At 30.7% G+C, this 20,000-nt stretch overlaps 1 protein-coding gene across 3 annotated transcripts in view; it reads right to left on the bottom strand.

Moving 5' to 3' along the window:
• The window catches only part of LOC106882429 (uncharacterized), a 106,651-nt gene that overhangs the window by 28,992 nt on the left and 57,659 nt on the right, over positions 1-20,000 (bottom strand). For 2 of the 3 annotated variants that reach the window (XM_052974919.2, XM_014933103.3), the window contains one exon: positions 9,490-13,852. The exons of the other annotated variant lie outside the window; for it this stretch is intronic. In XM_052974919.2, the coding sequence (XP_052830879.1) occupies positions 13,038-13,852 (815 nt within the window). In that variant the 3' untranslated portion in view covers positions 9,490-13,037. Of the gene's footprint in view, positions 1-9,489; positions 13,853-20,000 lie in introns of those variants that run through there. 3 annotated transcript variants of the gene reach the window in all.

Here is a 20,000-nt window from a genome sequence, read left to right as displayed (position 1 = left end):
CATGATAACTTAACGTAAGAACTGGGGAAAAAGACATATGGACATATGTATTTAGAGATATAAATACATAGATTTACAAACAAATATATACATGTATTTACAGATGCTTTGATATTATCTATATATATTCATACCAGCTATAAATACACACAGGCATACATACACACACAATGTAGTATTTAAAAATATATATATACATATAAACTGATAAAAATCACTATAAAGAACAACGTTGAGAATTAATTAAGGCACTAACCATATCATAATTTTTGGTAAAATTGTTACAATAAGAAAGCTATCATATAAATCATACATTGAAATTTAATTGAATTAGAATCACAAAGAACTTCATGGATTAGCCTCATGTAATTATAATTATCCCCTACGAGGTCCAGTCCTTGTTGTGGAGTGGTGGCTTATGTGCCTCAATGACCTTGAGGGCTATGCCAGTGAAGTGCAAGCTCCTGGTAGAGTCTCCCATGACGGACAAGCTAAAGGACAGGGGTCAGACTAATATGGACCACCTCTTCCTAGAGGTAAAAAAAAAATGGATTTCTGTAGGGCCAGCAACCCTACTCTAGAAAAAAAGCAAAGTTTACGAAAAGCATCGATGACAATTCAAAACCAACAGGGCCTGGGCAAAGAAGACTCTCTTATCAGCTGGGAACATTCAGTTCAAGCAAAGCTGGAAAAGCAAGGATCCAACTAGAGAGAAGCAGAAAAGATAGCCCAGAATCGAGAACAGTGAAGAAAAGTTGTCGATGGCCTATGCTCCACAGAGAGCGCAGGGCGTTAATAAAATAATTATAATTATACAAACAGAACATAAAGTCATTTAGATTTTAAGTGAAAAATCATCATTTTTGAAAAAATGTTTTGTGTATTTGCATGTATAAGTGTATGTATGTGTATGTGTGTATGCTGATGAGACTAAGCTTTCTTCATACAATATTGAATAAATGTGGAATCAAAATTTATTTCAACAATGTTTGTATTCTTTGAATACTAAATCCAACCAGTTGTAGAGTACTACCATTAAAAGCACTAATTCCATACCTATATATATATATATATACATACATACATACATTATATATATATATATATATATATATATATATATGAATGTATATATATAAGAATCGAATTCACATCTTTAATGCCCACAACAGATGTGCTAAAATAATTAGCTGAGGAACTGCAGTGACTCAAGGGCCTAATAGATCATGCTAAAGCAACTCATCAAACTTTGGTAAGTGTATTGCATGGAATCTCTAGGCCCTTCAGTTACATTACATACCAGAACTATAAAATCTCTCCTTTGTGTATTTAGTTCTGTTTTGTGATTTTATGACACCAAATTTTATATATTCATACACACGCACACGTGTGTGTGTGTGTGTGTATATATATATATATAAAATCATGCTAATTTCAGTCATTGGAGCACAGCCCAATTTCAAAGGGTTTAATTAATTATATTGATCCTAATTTAATTATTTATATTCATCCTAATACTTTGGCAATTATTTTACCAAATATGTAAGGTAGAACAACAAATTTGAGCAAGATATGAAGGAATGTAAGCAAAGTGGAATGAAATACCACAAATATTCTTTGTTTAATACAACAATTCTGTCATGCCTCACCCTATATATAAGTATATATATATATATATATATATATATATATATATATATATATATATATATATATATATATATATATATATACACACATATATATATGCATATGTATATATATATATATATATATATATATATATATATATATATATATACACACATATATATATGCATATGTATATATATATATATATATATATATATATATATATATATATATATATTTACATACAAACACACATATACATGCATATATACACATATGCACATATACATGTATGTAAAAAAGTACTGTAATTTACTTGAAGCATTGTTACATATGTAAATGAAATAAGTGTTTGTAAACTCCTCTGAACAATGCAGGTGAGCAGTTTATGCAAATATATTAGGTGATGTCTAGGAATAAAAACCAAAGAGAGGAAAGATAATTTATTACCTTAAGTAGGTTGTTTCACGGTCCTATAACATTTCAAGAAAGGATTCCTTTTTTTTCAAATATAGGGAAGAAAATAATGGTGGAATGTGTTGTAAACAACAGGCCATTCTAGAGTTTGTGGAAACATACTAGAATGGCCTGCTTTAAATTCTTTATTTTCTTACTTCTGTTTGAAAAGGGGAATTTTTTCCTGAAATATTTAAAGGATCATTAAGTATCTAAGATAATACAAATTAAATATGTAAGGTAATACAAGATCTTTTCTCTTTTTGTTTTCATCCATTGACATCACCTTACATACTTGGCTTATATCCACACCTGCATTGCTCAAAACTTTTTGCTAACACGTATCTTATTTATATACTTATACATATATTATGAGCTTCAATATAGTTTCTAACAAATTTCACTTACAAGGCTTAGGTCAGTCAGAGTATATGGAAGACATAACTGAAGGATCTGGGTTTTGAGCCCACTGTGTAGACCAGTTGCTGAACCACTCAAACATAGTCATAGAATATCTCCATATCATAAAGTAGCTGAAATACCAGGAGAATGGTCATGTGACTTTTTAAGTTGTTGCAGCAAACTCTCCTTTCAAATAGTCAGCAATTATGAGAGGGGAGTCTCAAGTAACAACTATCTTCGGACGATTGCTATTTGTAATAGCTTTTGTAAATATCTCTATTGTCATTAGAACAGCCGCTCTCACTAGTCAGTCTAATGATGATAAATTATTAAGTCAATTTATTCAGTCCCAATGCTGGCAATAACTTATAGAAAGACCTCAATACCTTATACAAGTATAATAACGAAAGTAACGTGAAATTCACAGATGAGGTGCTTTCCACTCAGAAAAGTGTACAGGCTAAGGTGTAAAATACTTGTAACCCTAGTGATCCCCTAGTGATCATATAGAAGCGTTTCTGACATTGTGATGGGATTTAGATGAGTTTGTACTACCTCTGAGTAGCTCCTGCGGTTTCTGTGTGGGGAAAAATCATCCCTGATGTTTATTTCACCCATATGTAGATAATATATATTATCAATGGTGACTGTTTAAACATGTGCTGACACTGGTTTCTCAAACATTATTTTGACTGCATCCAGTCAAAGGCCCTTTATTCAATGCATATTTAGTGTACTCAATTGCACACACCTATAAAACTAGCAACATTTCATGTGTATGTAGGCTTTGAGCTGTACTCATTGTGTAAAATTTGGCAATATTTCATAACACTAGGTTACAAATGTTAATTTTGGTTTGACTTATGAACAAATCTTCACAAGAAATGTTGCAGCTTATAAAAGAGTGACAACCTGAGCTTTTCCCAGAAGCCTTGCCTTTAAATGTTTAAAAGTACATGTAACTTCAAAGTTTATTGTGAATGGTCTGACCAATGCAAACTGGCATACCACAAAACATAACTACCAGTATGTTAATTACATGCTGCTTATCTATAGAACACTTTGATGAGACAGTATAAAAAAAAAAAACACATACACCATGGGGCCCCGGATGATTGATTAGTGTTTGTCAACTGTTGCAAATGGCACTGGTAAATGTCGGCTAATTTTACTGAACTGTTATTTTAAGACAGGCTTATAATGCATATTTATTATTTCAGTATAACCTTACTAACCAAACCTTCGAAACATAACAGTAAATGCCAGTAGAAAATACAGGTCCATAGGGCCTATGTGTGTTTAAAAAAATTTTTAATGCTGTTCTCCATCACATTTAGTGACACTCTAAACCAGAGGATGTCAAAGTTCAGATTTTACATTTGCTGTTTATGATGTACCCTGGTTTGTTTGATGACATTTTAACGTTCAAACTCCATCGTATACATCACACACCCACTGATACACACACACAGTCGTTTGTACACATGTATACATTTACATAAGTATACACATACGCACACACACACACACATATATATATATATATATACGTACACACAACCATAACAGTATGATACATTCACACATGCAAATGCACATACATGTTTGTATATATATGAATGCTTGTATGTGCAGATTTACATTAATGTCATATATATATATATATATATATATATATATATATTATACCTTAAACCAGAACTCCATACAGAATGTGTTCCAACTGACATATATAAAGGGGTGCATGTAGTAATGCTCTAAGGAAATCAAAAAAACATCCACACCAACCATATACATGCAGCACCAGAAAGAGAGAAACAGCACTTCCTGCATTGCCTGATGTAAATAGAGGAAATACTATCCCAGATGCGCAACTCTATAAATAATGGCAAATGTTGGAGCAGCCGTCTCTTGTTTTATACAGTATGCAAATGAATGAAGTGGTATGTTTTTCTTTTTTCACTGATCTGATCAAAAAATCCTTCCAACAAGGTTATTTGCAAAAGATCTTTCATGAAATTAGAAAGTTCTCAGTCCACACACACACATATATGTGTGTGTGTGTGTGTGTGTGTATGCGTGTGCGTGTGTGTATATATATATATATATATATATATATAAAATATATATATATACTTTATCTATAAGGTTCAATTTAATTTTAATTTTTTATAAATTGATTTTAATTGAGTTTTTTACCTGTAATTTTGGATTTTGTCCCTAATATTATTATTATATATATATATATATATATATATATATATACACACACACACATACATGCATAAATAAGTTCAAGTTGACAGGGGCTTTAGAATAATTTTGACCCTGCTCACATTATTATTCTGAAACTAGCTTTAAAAGAATAACAATCTATCTATCTATCTATCTACCTATACACACATACATACACATATATAATTACACATACTCACTCCCAATATATATATATATATATATATATATATACACACACACACACACACACACATACATATATATATATATATATATATATATATATATGCATGTATGTGTGTGTGTATGTGAACTATACATACAAATATACACACACATCATCTTCATCTTTGTCTGTTTTCCATGTTGGCATGGACTGGATAATTCAACAAGACTCCAATGGGTTAGACCATCCAGACCACGGTAGTGTAGCTTGGATGTAAAATGATGATTATTATATATATATATATATATATATATATATATTATACACACACACACACATATGCATGTATATGTATACATACATATCATACACACATACACATAGACATACATATGCACATTCATATAATTTTAAGACAACTTTGTTTTCTAACTTAAAGAATATTATCTACTGCTGTTTATTATTTGTATATGTACAGTATGGAATAAATTAAAGAAAAATTGCTGCTATCATTAAAATTAATGTTTCATAATATGCTCGTTTTGAAACATGAATTAAAACAATTAAAGATCCCACTTTACTCTAAAACTAAGCACATTAAGAATTTTGTTGAACCTATATTTAACTTTGAACCATTTGAACAATCTGCATTTTGATAAATTTCACAATTATAAACTTTATAATTCTAAATTAAATATGGGATGATTTCATGACAAAATAACATTTATTGCTGCAAAATTAGATTATGCCTAATTTAAAGATATATATATTGAAAGCATATCTTTAAATATATTTCTACTGTTATTAGAACCATATCAGTTCCTATTACCTATATGACAGTATCTTATATAGGCATGAAGCCACAGAATTATACATAAGGATGAATATAATGTTATAATACTCATGCTTTAGCAAGGAGTCTAGAAACATAATTTAAACAGGAATGTGGAGTGTTCAGAATGTGAAGCCACAGCATGAAAACAAAAGCGCCTTTATTCAGTTTTACTTGACCTACTACAATTAGCAGCCAAAACTCCCTTAAATCACACCTTATCTTCTTAAATAAACATGTTAGGGCAGAACAGATCCTGTTGCACTAGAATATTCTGAAAGACTACAAGCCAGCTTGATGAATGCTGACTTGGAATTCAGCAACCACAGCCTACAACTTTTAAGCTGACAGTGTATTTTTGGTTATGTCTATCTTGTATATCATTGTGATTAAGCAAAACATTCTTATTGTTCCTATTATTTGACATTAACTTTTCCATGTCCTAAAACATTATTTCTTAGCGCCTCCTTACAATACTCAGCTGCACCCATAAAAAACATCTTCATGGGAAGATACCAAGGATATCCATTTACTAATATTGTCAACCAAGTTTCTCAATATACAAAGTGGGTGATTTGATTGTCTATGTATATATATATGATGATATCTCATTTGATTTGTGGTATGGTCTGAAACTATCATATAGATAATTATGTATATCTGGACATCTTAATTTTAATTGAGCAATTACTTTCAGAGCTGATCACTTAAATCAAGGAAAGTTAAATACCATGCCCAGGGATTCAAGACATTAGCTGAAATAAGATTTAAACTAAAATCCATTGGCCAACTGTCCAATATCATAACCTTATAGCGAATGTGCTTTATCTCTCTCACACACACATATGTAAAATCACATATACACACATATAACACTAAACTTTGCTTGTTAATTTTTACTAATTCTGTAAATCATTTCTTATTTAAAACCCAATTTCTATATTCTGCTCAAATTATATACACATAGATATTAATCTATCTTATCAGATTTTTTTCCCTTCCTTTATCAGAATAATCATAATATTTTCTTCAGTATCTCCTACTTAAATTAACTAAATATGCACCAGAAATCAACTTTATTAAAAAGCATGTCAAAATAAAAACAAAAGTCTTTCGTTATATCTATAGGTAAAGAAAGCCAAAGATTAAATGATTGTGCAGTTGGACACAGTGCTGTTAAGAAATATGCCTACATATACAGCTGATACAGTTAGTTCTTGTGGGAAATTTATCAGATCTTTTCATTTCTATAGATTGTATTTCTCTTTTGTTTTATATGAGCAAAAATTTAATGTTCACAGATAATTTTGTTAAATGGGATTATGTATATCATGTTAAAACAAAATTATAGAAAATGATTAAAAATGAGTAATTGTGATTAAGATTATTGACGAACAGAACAGCAATAACAGATAAAAACAAATTCTTTTTAGAAGCATCCACTGTCAGATAACAGAGGCAGAATCTTTCATACAATGGTTTGTTTTAAATGCAGTTTGAGACCAATTGTCAGGTTCTGGGTTTACTGAATTGTTTTAGGATACATAAAATAATATTTCACATAAAGGATATTTTAACCAGTTAACAAAGTTAAGGAAGAAGTACATAACTATACACATAATTAAGGCAGAGAATTCATTTTCTTTCTTTTTTTTTTTTGCTAATAAGAACTATCAATACTTGAAACTATGTTCTCATGTTTGTGTGTGTGTGTGTGTGTTGTATGTGTATACATACACACACACACATACATGTATACATGTACTTACATACAAACACATTCATAACAATGGTGTGACATTATATATATATCTATATATGCATATAAACAAACATATATTTCATGTTTCTTTATATGCATGTGCACACACACACACACACACAAGCAATATAAGCAATACTTACAAACATATATAAAAGCAATACAAACACGTGTGTATATATAGATATATATACATATCTATACATACACATACATATATATATATATATATAAAAGCAATACATACATACAAATACACAGAATATGTATACACACAAGCAATACATACTATCATATATTCATATATATATATATATATATATATATATATATATATATATATATATATATATATATATATATATATATATATATACATACATACATACACATACAAACAATACATACATATTATACGTATATACATATACACATATATACATACAACATACATATACACACATACATATAAACATACATATATATATATATATATATATATATATATATACGTATAGCTGTATCAATTTTATGAATGAGCATCAAGCTATTTCTTTCAATTTATTTCATCAAAACCATTTTGAATATGGAAATATTTAGACTCAGTTAGTAAAACAAAATGAAAAAAAAAATTCCTCTCTGAAAAAATTAAAACAATTCATTCAACAAAAAATATCTTAAAAAGTAACCACTTTGCTTAAAATAAAATAACTTGAAATGGTGTTGCATGAAAATGTATATTTAAACATTTTGGTATTGCATTATTAAAATGATTATTCTAAAATACATTATTTAAAATTTGATGACATTAGAACTTTATACTGTTATATCTTATTTTCTGTTTTGCATATATTTCTGAAAGATTTCAATGTACAAATCCAAAAAATTACTTAACTATGTAATTACTTCCCTTTATATTTAATTAGATTTCCTTTAAGGCCTTGCTAGGGAATTCTTAAATTAAATATCACAGACTGTATGTCTACTGATCCACGTTAAAATTACTAGAACTTAATTATGTTTTTTTATAACTAAGAACAAATGATTTTACTGTTCTTTCCCTAAACCTTAAAATGTGAAACTTGAGCTACATCAACCTTTCATAGTGACTGAGGGATACAAATTTCAGCATCCTCGGTATATATATTGTCCTAAAAGAAAAAGAATTTGATATTTCAAGAAACAAGATCCAATATTTATACGGTGAGAAACCCTGTTCTAAACATTACACATTTCTTCTCATAGCTCACCAAAACATATGATTATTTTTTTTAACTGAACTGATTCATGCTGGTGCCATGTGGTAACTTTTAATTGTTTCTTCAAATTTCTAGAGGGAACAAATTATTTCTAAGGGATATCATAATGGCTGTAAAAGGGTTTGAACTCAAGACACTGAATCCAGCAGTTCAGCACAGTACCTTAGTGTGTTACAGCCAGCCACTGTGCTTTATTTAGTATGATGCATAAAGTGATATTTATTTTCACTATTTGCATTTCAAAAATGATTTGGTAGAAACAATTTAAACGTTGACTAATGAGTACTGTATATATTTTACCAAAAACCAGATCATTTCATATTCTCTATATGGAATGCAGAGAATAAAGCATTAATATATTTATGGAAATGATTTCTAGATATATTTATATATTTTCGAATAAGAGATTTTCTTCAGGAGTGATGAGGTTTTAATCATTTGATATTCCTATCTTTGAATTTCACATTTTTTTTTTCATTACAATTTTTCATTTTCTAATGAGATTTTTAACTGAAACTATATTTCTAGCTAGTCCACAACAACAATATAACAATGACAATATATATATATATTATGCACTATAATGATTTTTATCTATTCTATTGATACTATTTACAAGATTTGTAAACTTTTCAAATTCACAAGAATTTTATTAAAATTCGTCTGGCCTGATAACTTAGTGTCTTTCATGCCAACTGCAAATGTCTTGATCTATTTTATTTTTATCAGTATTTTTCATAAATTTTCTCAGTATTTTCACAACCACATTGACAACACTTAAACAATCACAATATGCTTTGATATCAATAAATCCAGTATTATACAATGCCATTCTGAAACTTTATTGGGGATTAAAAATATTTCTGTGTAATTAGATTGTTTTGTTCATTAGTATTCATAAAACCAGAATTCTTTTCTAGTTTGTATGTTTTTGTCTCAATCTAACTATATAACAATGATAGTAGTGTGGGTGTTGGAGGAAGGGGAGGCAGAGAAAGAGAATGTCTATACATCACAAGGAGGAGCATCCCTCCCTATGTATTACTGTTACAATGTTGATGGCAGGATATCATAACATTGTTAAAAATAATGAAAGTCAAAATTCTAACGTCTAAAGCCACAGAGTAATTCAGAATATCTATTCTTCTACAATTATTATTTTTTTTATTTATAGTAGTGTATATACATGTATACTGTGTGTGAATAAATTTAATATTTTGTTTTTACTAATCAGATTACATTAACTGAACAACAAACACTTTATCATTTTGATACTTAAAATATATTACAGATATTGAAGTTGTTTTTTAATTTTTCTCATGGAAAACTAAGGAATATACTGACTAATATTAAACATAAAAACTTTCTGTATAATTCGATTTTTCACTTAAAATAAACATTTAAAGGTAAAGAAACAAATGGGAATTTTTCTACTGAAATTACTTTAGCATTAAAAATGTTTATCCAGGAACATTTGTATATATATGCATTGATTTTATCATTTATATATAGGAAACAACATGAAATATTAAGTCATTTGAATGGTAATGATATTTACACAGGAAAATAATAATTGGTAATGATATGTCTTTTGTACATATTTGCTGCTTGGGCGCTTAAAGCGAAAAAGATCAATATATATATATATTGAAATCCTTGTGAGATATTTTGAGAATAGCAATGTTACTTGATTGTAAAGAGGGAGTTCTAAAATGCCCCATAACTAGACACTTAGAAAGTAATTGCATTGGATCTCTCTATAATACTGTTACTACTACGAAGTATCATTAGTACTTAAACATAATTACTTTATTTCTCAGTTTATAATGATATGTTAATATTTCATATGTAATGTAAATATGGATAGTAAGTAGAAATTAAAATGCTTCTTTATGCTTAAGAAAATCATTCTTTATTAATGATACTTATAATTAGTTAAATTGCATCCTTCATGAGTGATTTTGTTTGTTACTTAAATTGATCTATTCCACCAGGATCATATAATTATTATTCCCATCAACAAATTAGGTACCTGTAACATAATCAGCTATAATCCTCCACTACAAAAAAAAAAATAATAGGCCAATAGGCCTTTTGTTAATATAAGAAATCATTAGGCATGTAACTTGCCTAATCATTAACTCTATTTATGATAGGGAAGTTTTTGCTTATAAAGGTCCTCCATAGATTACTGGTAAGGCCACTATATCCTATATCTGATTATATTTTCAGTAAATATTGCAAAACCATAACCATATTGAAAAATAAATATAATTAAAGATAAGTTCCCTTTTTAAAATCTTTCAACTTAGAATACAGAAAAACTTGTCGAAATATTTTGGTTGGCAGTATAATATATCATGAAATTCTTTTAAATTACTAACTTTAAAATACTGGTAGTTTTTATCAACATTATCAAAGTTTTCCTAATTTAGAATTGGTGAACTTATTTTGAATGTAATTGTGGGTAGACAGAAATGTCTAAAGAAAGGTTTGCTACATGGTAATGCAGTAGTTTTTATGGTTGGTATAATTTGATAATGGTTTGGATATTTACTTGACAATAATAAATGAGGAAAAAGGAGAATCAGCAGAAAAATAAGCAATCAAAATGGCCACAAAATCTTTTCAGCAATTTATCAAACAATTTCTTATATATTAACAACTATTTTAAAGCTAATAGATAATTTAAATTATCAATTAAAAGTTGTAATAAATTTAGTAGGTAGAATGATATTTTCTTCTCCTATCAAGAATGCCTTAGCTAATTTTTTGGGTTGTGAAATAAATGACAAAGAAATAGCCTCACAAACAGTTTCAATACAAAATAAAAACAACAGCATTTTAAATATTTATCACTGGTTCAATATTTTCATAAACAAATTTGTGGATTTGGTTAACGAAAGGGTGAAAGATAAAATCGAGAAATGGTCCAAAATTGACAATGTTGAAACACTAATTTGAATATTTAATGTTCGTAAAATCAGTTTATTAGTTTTAATTGTAATTCATAACAAGGATTTTGCAATCTTCCCTGATTTTAAATAACAATTGATTGAATAGGTATTTCAAGTAGTTGTTTTAAATTGACACAAATAATAAAATCTTGCATCAAATAGTTTAAGAAGAGATATTTCAAATATAAGATGTCTTTTGAAATTACTATATGTTTATTTTAGATTGGATTAAATTGGTTCAAAAATAGCAGACCAATAGTTGACTTCAAGTGTTTATAAATCAACAAAATAAAAACTGAATAAACACAGAAATATAACAATTAATTAACAATTAATTAGATTTATATAAATAGGGTAAGAATATCTGTGTTTAAACCTTGCAATTTTGATCAATATCTTTCAAAATCATAATTATATTATTCTAAATATGGCTAATTTGAGGCCATTAAAGAAATTTTAATTGCTAATACTATTGATGCGTATATTGATGTATATACACAGAGTAAATCTGGGGGGGGGGGGTGATGAAGCAAGGATAAATTATTATAACTTATTTCTTTTTATCAGTGACGACAAGGTCTGATCAAAAGAGAGATATAAGCATTAAATTTTAATATTATCCATTGCACATGGGAATTGTATATAGAAAAGATTTCTTAGTATAAACATTTTATGAAAATAACTGAAGAGCTCTGTTCAAAACTTATATCTCCTTACAGCATACAAACAAACTGTCCTATTTTATAAATTATATTAATTTAATTTTACCAGCTAGTGCAGAACAACACTAGTTTCTTTGGATTCTAATTTTTATTTATTCCATAATTACTTTGTAGTCTATTATATAACATATAGCATTTCAGTAGAGATATCTGTTTTATAAATTATTTCGATTTTTAAAAAATGAAATGATTCATTCAATATATTTCAATGATGTAAAAACCAATGAATATCTCGAAGGAACGTTTAAATAACTTTATACTTCTAAAAATTATTAATAAGCAAGTCTAGTAAAGCAATCACTTTTAATTTCCAACTACTTGTATTTAATTTTAACTTAGTTATAATTTGTATAGGTTTAATAAAATTACTTAGGTTATAACTATGTGATCTTAATGAGAGAAAGTAAAAAGAAAAACAATGTAATTTGAGATCAAATTGTCTTTGTATGTTACTTACAGAATGAAATAAGCTATATTCATCAATTTTGAACCAAATATCTTAATTTTTATTCTTTCTTCTTTTTTCTTTTTATTAAAGTTGCATTAAATTATTGTTTAAAAAATAATTCATAACCAGAATTGCCTTTGGCAGAAATTTTCTGGTATATTTTTCATTCTCGTAAAGCCATTTCTCGTTCTAATTTCTTTATCTTAAGCTGATGATATCGTTTCTGTGCTTCCACTCTTTGAGAGTCTACACCATAGTAAGCCAGTTGAGCCTCTATTCGTTTTTTCTCCATTTTATATAAATTAGTCTCAGCTTCAATTCTATGTTTATCAGCAACCAAAGTATCAAGTTCTAGTTTAGTAACTTCATCCGTTGATTGTGATTTTCTTTTTCTTCCTGCTGCAACTGTAAGCCGATTCATTAGAGGAGTTTCATCAAATAGTCGTCTAGAGGGTTCTATGATGTCTGGGATATCTCTGTCTGTTTGCATTCCAATTTCATGAGTCCGGAAATAGTATTCACCGACACCAAAAGTACGCGTTCTAAGGCTCGGACCAACAGACACTTCATGTGTTATAACAGCTGGTTTCATATATTCGTAAAATCTGACAGGTGATGTTGCAGTGTTGCGTTTGTGACAGACTGATTTAGAACTCATTTCCATTTTTCTGATTGTTTGAGCAACAGGTGGTCGTTCAGGTAATTTGAAATCAGCTGCCACTGCAATGTCGTGTGTTTGTAACTTGGCACTGATGGAAATATCTTTGGTTCTCACACTTGCTGTCATAGTTGCAGCATCCTGAGTAATCGGCTTTGTAACACTTGGTGTGCGTGGAACTGTTCCCACATCTCGGAATCTGGTTGGCTCAACATATTCAGGCTTGGTTTCAATTGTTTGAGTTGCAGCATCTTGTAGAATTGGGGCTACTGTTTGCGTACTATCTTCTGTGAGCGGCCCAAGACCATATTTAACATTATCTGAAAAATAAAACAAACAAAAAATTAGACATAAGTTTTAAAGTCTCAATTTTCACTAATAAAAACTAGATGGGAATTCAAAATGTCTCAAATAATACATTGCAAATAGTCCTTTATATGACAAAAATATTTACTATATAAATCATATTAGATTTGTGAATGCCTTTGTATTATCAAGCAAGAAGATATTTCAGCTCCCCAATCTAGTACTTTTCTTTAAAGCTTAGCTGAACTTGACAATAGAGTTCTGCTCTCATATCTGATATAGCACTGATACTACTCACATAGTTATCACAGACCACATCCAAAGGAAGGCCAATTGAGTGATTCTGATTAAGTTGCTTACTAATACACTCTGACCTTTGGTTACGTTATACATTTCATCTGTATACCCTATTTTCCTGCTGGGGTATATCTGTTGAGGTTGATGACTGAAATCCTCAGGCAAGATCATTGTCATACTTGAGCTAAAGCTAAGTGCATTGAATGGTTAACAGTATTTTAACCATGTGGTGAAAAGAACACTAAGACCCTTGGATGCTTGAGATACAGAAACTTCAGACTATGTTGCAACCCAAATTTAAAACATGTTTCTCTATAAGTGATGCAAACTTCAGACTATGTTGCAACCCAAGTTTAAAGCATGTCTCTCTATAAGTGATGCAAACTTCATAATTGATGATTTGAAATGATGGTGACTTGAAATGAATTTAAAACTTGCACTTTATAGGGAAAAATCAGAGAAAGAAGCATTTATGCTGATTGGCAGTATAGTCTCTTCTAATGACATAATCAAAACTTATGTGAAATTGGTTTTCACCAAAAGCACTTTGTTTTCTTTGATTCCATTATTTGTTGTTCCATTTATAGTAAAATGAAAGCTGATGGTACAACAACGCTTTCTTCAAAGGGGTCGTATTAGTACAAGTTGAAATATGCAGGCTATAAGATTTGTGGACTTCAAATTTTGTGCTTTCTGTGTAACAATTGCTAGAGTGAAGTAAACCCATTATCTATTTTCCAAGCGGACAACAAGTGGTTGGATATGGAGTATTTTCATTAATAAGAAAGGAACAAAAGTGCCAGAAAGTTGCATTACTTCTAATGCATTGATTTTACTGGAATTGGGAACTTCATCGCAGCAGTTTTGCTGTGTGAGTGCAAATATGATATCAGAGCCCTTCATAACATATTTGATGAACTTTACAGCATTGAAAAACTCAAGATTGATGTGCACATTGAATGTCATGTTCAGGATTGGGTAGTGAAGAACTGTTCATTTTTTGTCAATTCCATGCTGTCCAATCAACGTTTAGAAGCTTCCATCTTCTGGTGCTAGCTATTTCACTGGTTTGGGTTTCCTTGGTAAATGATTTTTTTGGAAACCGTCTGGTGCATTTGTTGTCTTCATTGTAAAAGTGAATTTCTGCAGAGGTCATTATAGGGAGGTTAAACTATCTAGGTTTTAACAATATTGAATAACACTATGGAGGTGCCTCAATAAAAGTATTCAGCACATGCTGTAAAGTGGTTGGTGTTAGGAAGGGCATCCAGCCATAGAAACCAAGCTAAATCAGACTGGAACCATAGTGCAGCTCTCCAGCTTACCAGCTCTGGTCAAACTGTCCAACCCATGCCAGCACGGAAAACAGATGTTAAAGGATGATGGTGATGATGATGATGATGATGATGATGATGATGATAATGACTTTCTTCCTGCAAGAATCTGGAAGCTATGCAAATATGATGGAATCAATTTCAATGGAGTAAATCCCGTTAGTTAACCAGATCAAAATGTGAGCACGTGGAAAGACTTCCTTTTCCACGACACTGATGAGGCAATAACATCTATAACAAACTCTAGAATAAAAGACTACATTTGGCACTGACCATAATTTTGAAATTGCATCCACAGAATTTGACTCTCTGTATTAGTCCTACATTAATTGAGTTTTCTGCTAAACAGAGAGAGGGAGGGACGGAAAAGAAGGGAGAGAGGGAAATAGATAGCCACAGAGGTGGGAGCGGGGAGAGTGGGAAGGAAAGAAGGAAACAGATGACAATAAGGAAGAAAGAAACAATAAAGACTAAATAGAACAGAGCTTATCAATGAGGAACAAGAAGGAGAGGAATAATTGTAAAAAAACTGAGATTCAGCCCTGTGGTGGCAGCATAGAATAGTGATACCACATACAAAAGAAAGAGGGAAAGCAAAGGATAGACATACACATACAAATTTCCTCACGGACACAATAGACATACACAAATACAGACATGCATATAAATATCATAAACATCGACATCGTCTTTTTAACATACATTTTCCCATGGTTTTGTAAGGGTCAGATGCAGCTTATTGAGACAGATTTTCTAAGACCAGATGTCCATTCTGATGCCAACCTGTTTCCAGGCAATGAAATACTTCCCCATTGAGAGAGAAAGAGAGACATGTTTTTTGGAAAAGATTACAGCCACGCCTTATATATATATATATATATATATATATATATATATATATATATATATATATATATATATATATATATATATATATATTCTTTTATGTATTTCAACCCAGAGGGTGTGATACATATGTATTACACAAACACACACAGTATATATATATATATATATATATATATATATATATATATGGGAGAATATACAAATAATAACAACAGACGAGGACAGGTGGTGTAAATAACAAAAAGTATATATTAGTATGACGCTCGGGAATACGGAAAGTCTTTGACGTTTCGAGCTACGCTCTTCAACAGAAAGAATACGGAGACAAGGAGAAAAACACGGAGAAAAAAAATTGAATAGTGTTCAGTCAACGGTCAATCATATATATATAAATCTTTAAAATATACATATCTATGTATACAATATATATGTCAATTAGTTGAGTGATTGAAGTAAAACACGGTTAGTCAGTCTCTAACATAAGCATGGTTTGTATAGAAAATACAGATGACTTGACAATTGATCAATAAATTTTATTCATCAATGCATCAAGTACAGTGTGTCCCATATCGAAAGCAACAAACATTGCTTATAATGTGATAATCAAATCTATAGCTGTTTCAACAGCACATCAGATGCGTCTCAAGCAACATTATAAATGTTTGTAGCTGTCCAGTGTACTTTTTGCTGTGTACATATGACTTGGTCTTTTAGTAGAAGATTAACGTTAGAAGAGGATTCTTGACTGCTTGATCTACTTTTGTGTCCTTGGCATAGCTTGTAAGAGTTGGGTATGTCAGATGGTATGTCTGAGAGGGGCATCATAAACAACAGTAGACCAAGACAGCTCCCTGAGACATTTCACTCCCTGTTCATGCTACCCTGAAGAGGGCTCCACTGGTTTCTGTCTTTTCAGAAGTCATGTAACCACTCTCTCAGTTTTCCAACCGTGCAGAGTCTTCACTGTTTGTGATGTATGATCCCATGATCAATCTTATCAAAGGCCTTTGCAAGGTTGAGATATACCACATCCATGTTTGAGTGATTTATAAGTTGTTTCAGTATTCAGTCATAATGATGCAGAAGCTATGTAAAGCAGCTTTTTTCTGAGCGGAAGCTAGGCTGGCTGTCAAGGAGCAAGTTATTATCTTTGAAGAACTGATCAACTTCCTCCTCACAATTTGTTCCATGAATTTGTTGACATGAGGCTACAGTGATAGGCCTATAATTTTTAGCATCTTCTCTGCTTCCTCCTTTATGAATAGGATATATTATGCTCCTCTTTAATGTTCAAGTAGTCTACCACTTGCAAGGTAGCCTTGGAAGAGAATCTGCAGTGATCTTGCTAAGGCCTCTTTGCACTTGGTTGATATCGTATTAGATTCCTCTATCTTGATAATTGCCATTCATTTGTATAGAACTGTAGCATCAAAGAACTTGTTCAGCATATTTATTTGCAAGTGTCCCAACAGAGATATAAAAACACTTTTGTATTGCATATTCAGTATTTCACTTATCCTTTGGGAGTTTGCAGTCAGTGAGCCATTTCCTTTGAACAATGACTCTATCTTGTACTCTACATAAGCAACTCTTTTGTAAATCTATAGCAAAGTTTGTCCTTACATTTTTTACAGCTGAGGCTTCTTTTTTCAGCACTCTCCATTTCACAGGCTGTGCTCTAGTTCACTTTCAACTTCAGACAGTGCTTGTTTAAGACAGGATTCCTCACTATTTTTTAGAGACCCATTTAGATGATTTGATATTTTTGTTCATCGTGCTATTAAAATCTTCTTATCTCATGGAATTATGTTTTCCTGTTGGTTTGACATTTTCTCTGGAGCAAACTCACTGCATATACATTGCATGATTGTCATTAAGTGCTGTAGTTTTATGTCAGTACCCTGCATAGAGAGACTGACATACTGGTTATGTTCCAGGACCTATACATACATATATATATATATATATATATATTACGGAGATGCACTTGCATAGCAAGTGACCTGATCTGAGATCGTGTGCTGGAACGAAAACAATTGCAGTGTGGAAGGTGTTTATAAGCCATTTGAAATAACACACAAAATCCGTTAGATTCACTTCAACATCTAAATTTAATTTGTCAAAATATTTTCGTCGCTTTGAGACCGCGACCTGTTCACTGACAAAATTCTGTGCTGCATCATATATATATATATATATATATATATATATATATATATATATATATATATACTACATATAAATATATATCATGTTTCATCATCATTTCACTTCCATTTTCCATGCTGGCTTGGCTTAAATAGTTTGACCATAAATAATATGCCTATATGTATGGATGGTTGCGGTATGTGTGTATGTGTGTGCATATATATATATATATATATATATATAATATGCATATATATGTATATATATATTATATATGCATATATATGTAATCTGTGTGTGTGTGTGTGAGTGTATGTCTATTGGATTGGAATAGATTGCCTCTGTTCAGTCCACTGCAGGACAAAAGTCTCAGCATGTTCTCTCTACCAACCATAGTCTGATGTGGAGGCTGTGAATTTGAGCTTGAAATCATACAATCATACGGGCTTCTTTCAGTTTCCGTCAACCAAATCCACTCACAAGGCTTTGGTTGGCTCAAGGCTATAGTAGAAGACATTTGCCCAATGTGCCATGCAGTGGGATTGAACCTGGAACCATGTGGTTGGTAAGCAAGCTACTTACCACACAACCACTGATGGGCTTCTTTCAGTTTCTGGCCACCAATTCCACTCACAAGGCTCTGGTCAGCCTGAGACTATAGAAGACACTTGCCCAAGATCCCATGCTGTAGGACTGAATCTGCCACCATGTGGTTGAAAAGCAAGCTTCTTACCACACAGCCATGCCTATGCGTCTCTCTCTCTCTTTCTCTATATATATATGATTACATCCAGCTGTAGAAACTCTGCCAAATCAGATTGGAGCCTGGTGTAGCTATTTTCTCCAATACATAGACTTCACTTTGAAGTGCTCAAGATATTAAATCTGAGGCATTAGAATAATGTAGAAGTAAGAATCAACTTGCAGACGTATTTTGTCAATTTACATGTTTATTTGTTTACTAAAAGGACAAGAATAACAACATACAAACACATGTGACAAATTATGTCATATCAGTAATTATAAAAATGTTTGTATATTGTTATTATTGTCCTTTTAGTAAACAAATAAACAAGTAAATTGACACAATACAATGTCTGCAAGTTGATGAACACCACCTATTAATCCCTTCCATTTTCTTATTGCTATATAAATTAATGGTAAAATAACTTTTTACCCGCACCCATTTATTGCACTTGGTAATATAATAGCCATGCAATGAAAAAACACTAGTGTAATAATAATTGGATACTCCTACAGCAATATATATATATATATATATATATATATATATATATATATATGTATATATATATGTATACACGACAAGCTTCTTTCAGTTTCCGTCTACCAAAATCACTCACAATGTTTTGGCTGGCTTGAGGCTGTAGTAATTAACACTTGCCCAAGGTGCCACACAGTGGAACTAAGCCTGGAACCATGTGGTTGGCAGGCAAGCTACTTACCACACAGCCACTCCTGCACCTATATATATATATATATATATATATATATATATATATATATATATATA

This window comes from Octopus bimaculoides, chromosome 20 (genome assembly GCF_046866305.1).
Source record: "Octopus bimaculoides isolate indiv1 chromosome 20, ASM4686630v1, whole genome shotgun sequence".
Classification (NCBI taxonomy): domain Eukaryota; kingdom Metazoa; phylum Mollusca; class Cephalopoda; order Octopoda; family Octopodidae; genus Octopus; species Octopus bimaculoides.
This window is presented reverse-complemented; position numbering and strand designations above follow the sequence as displayed.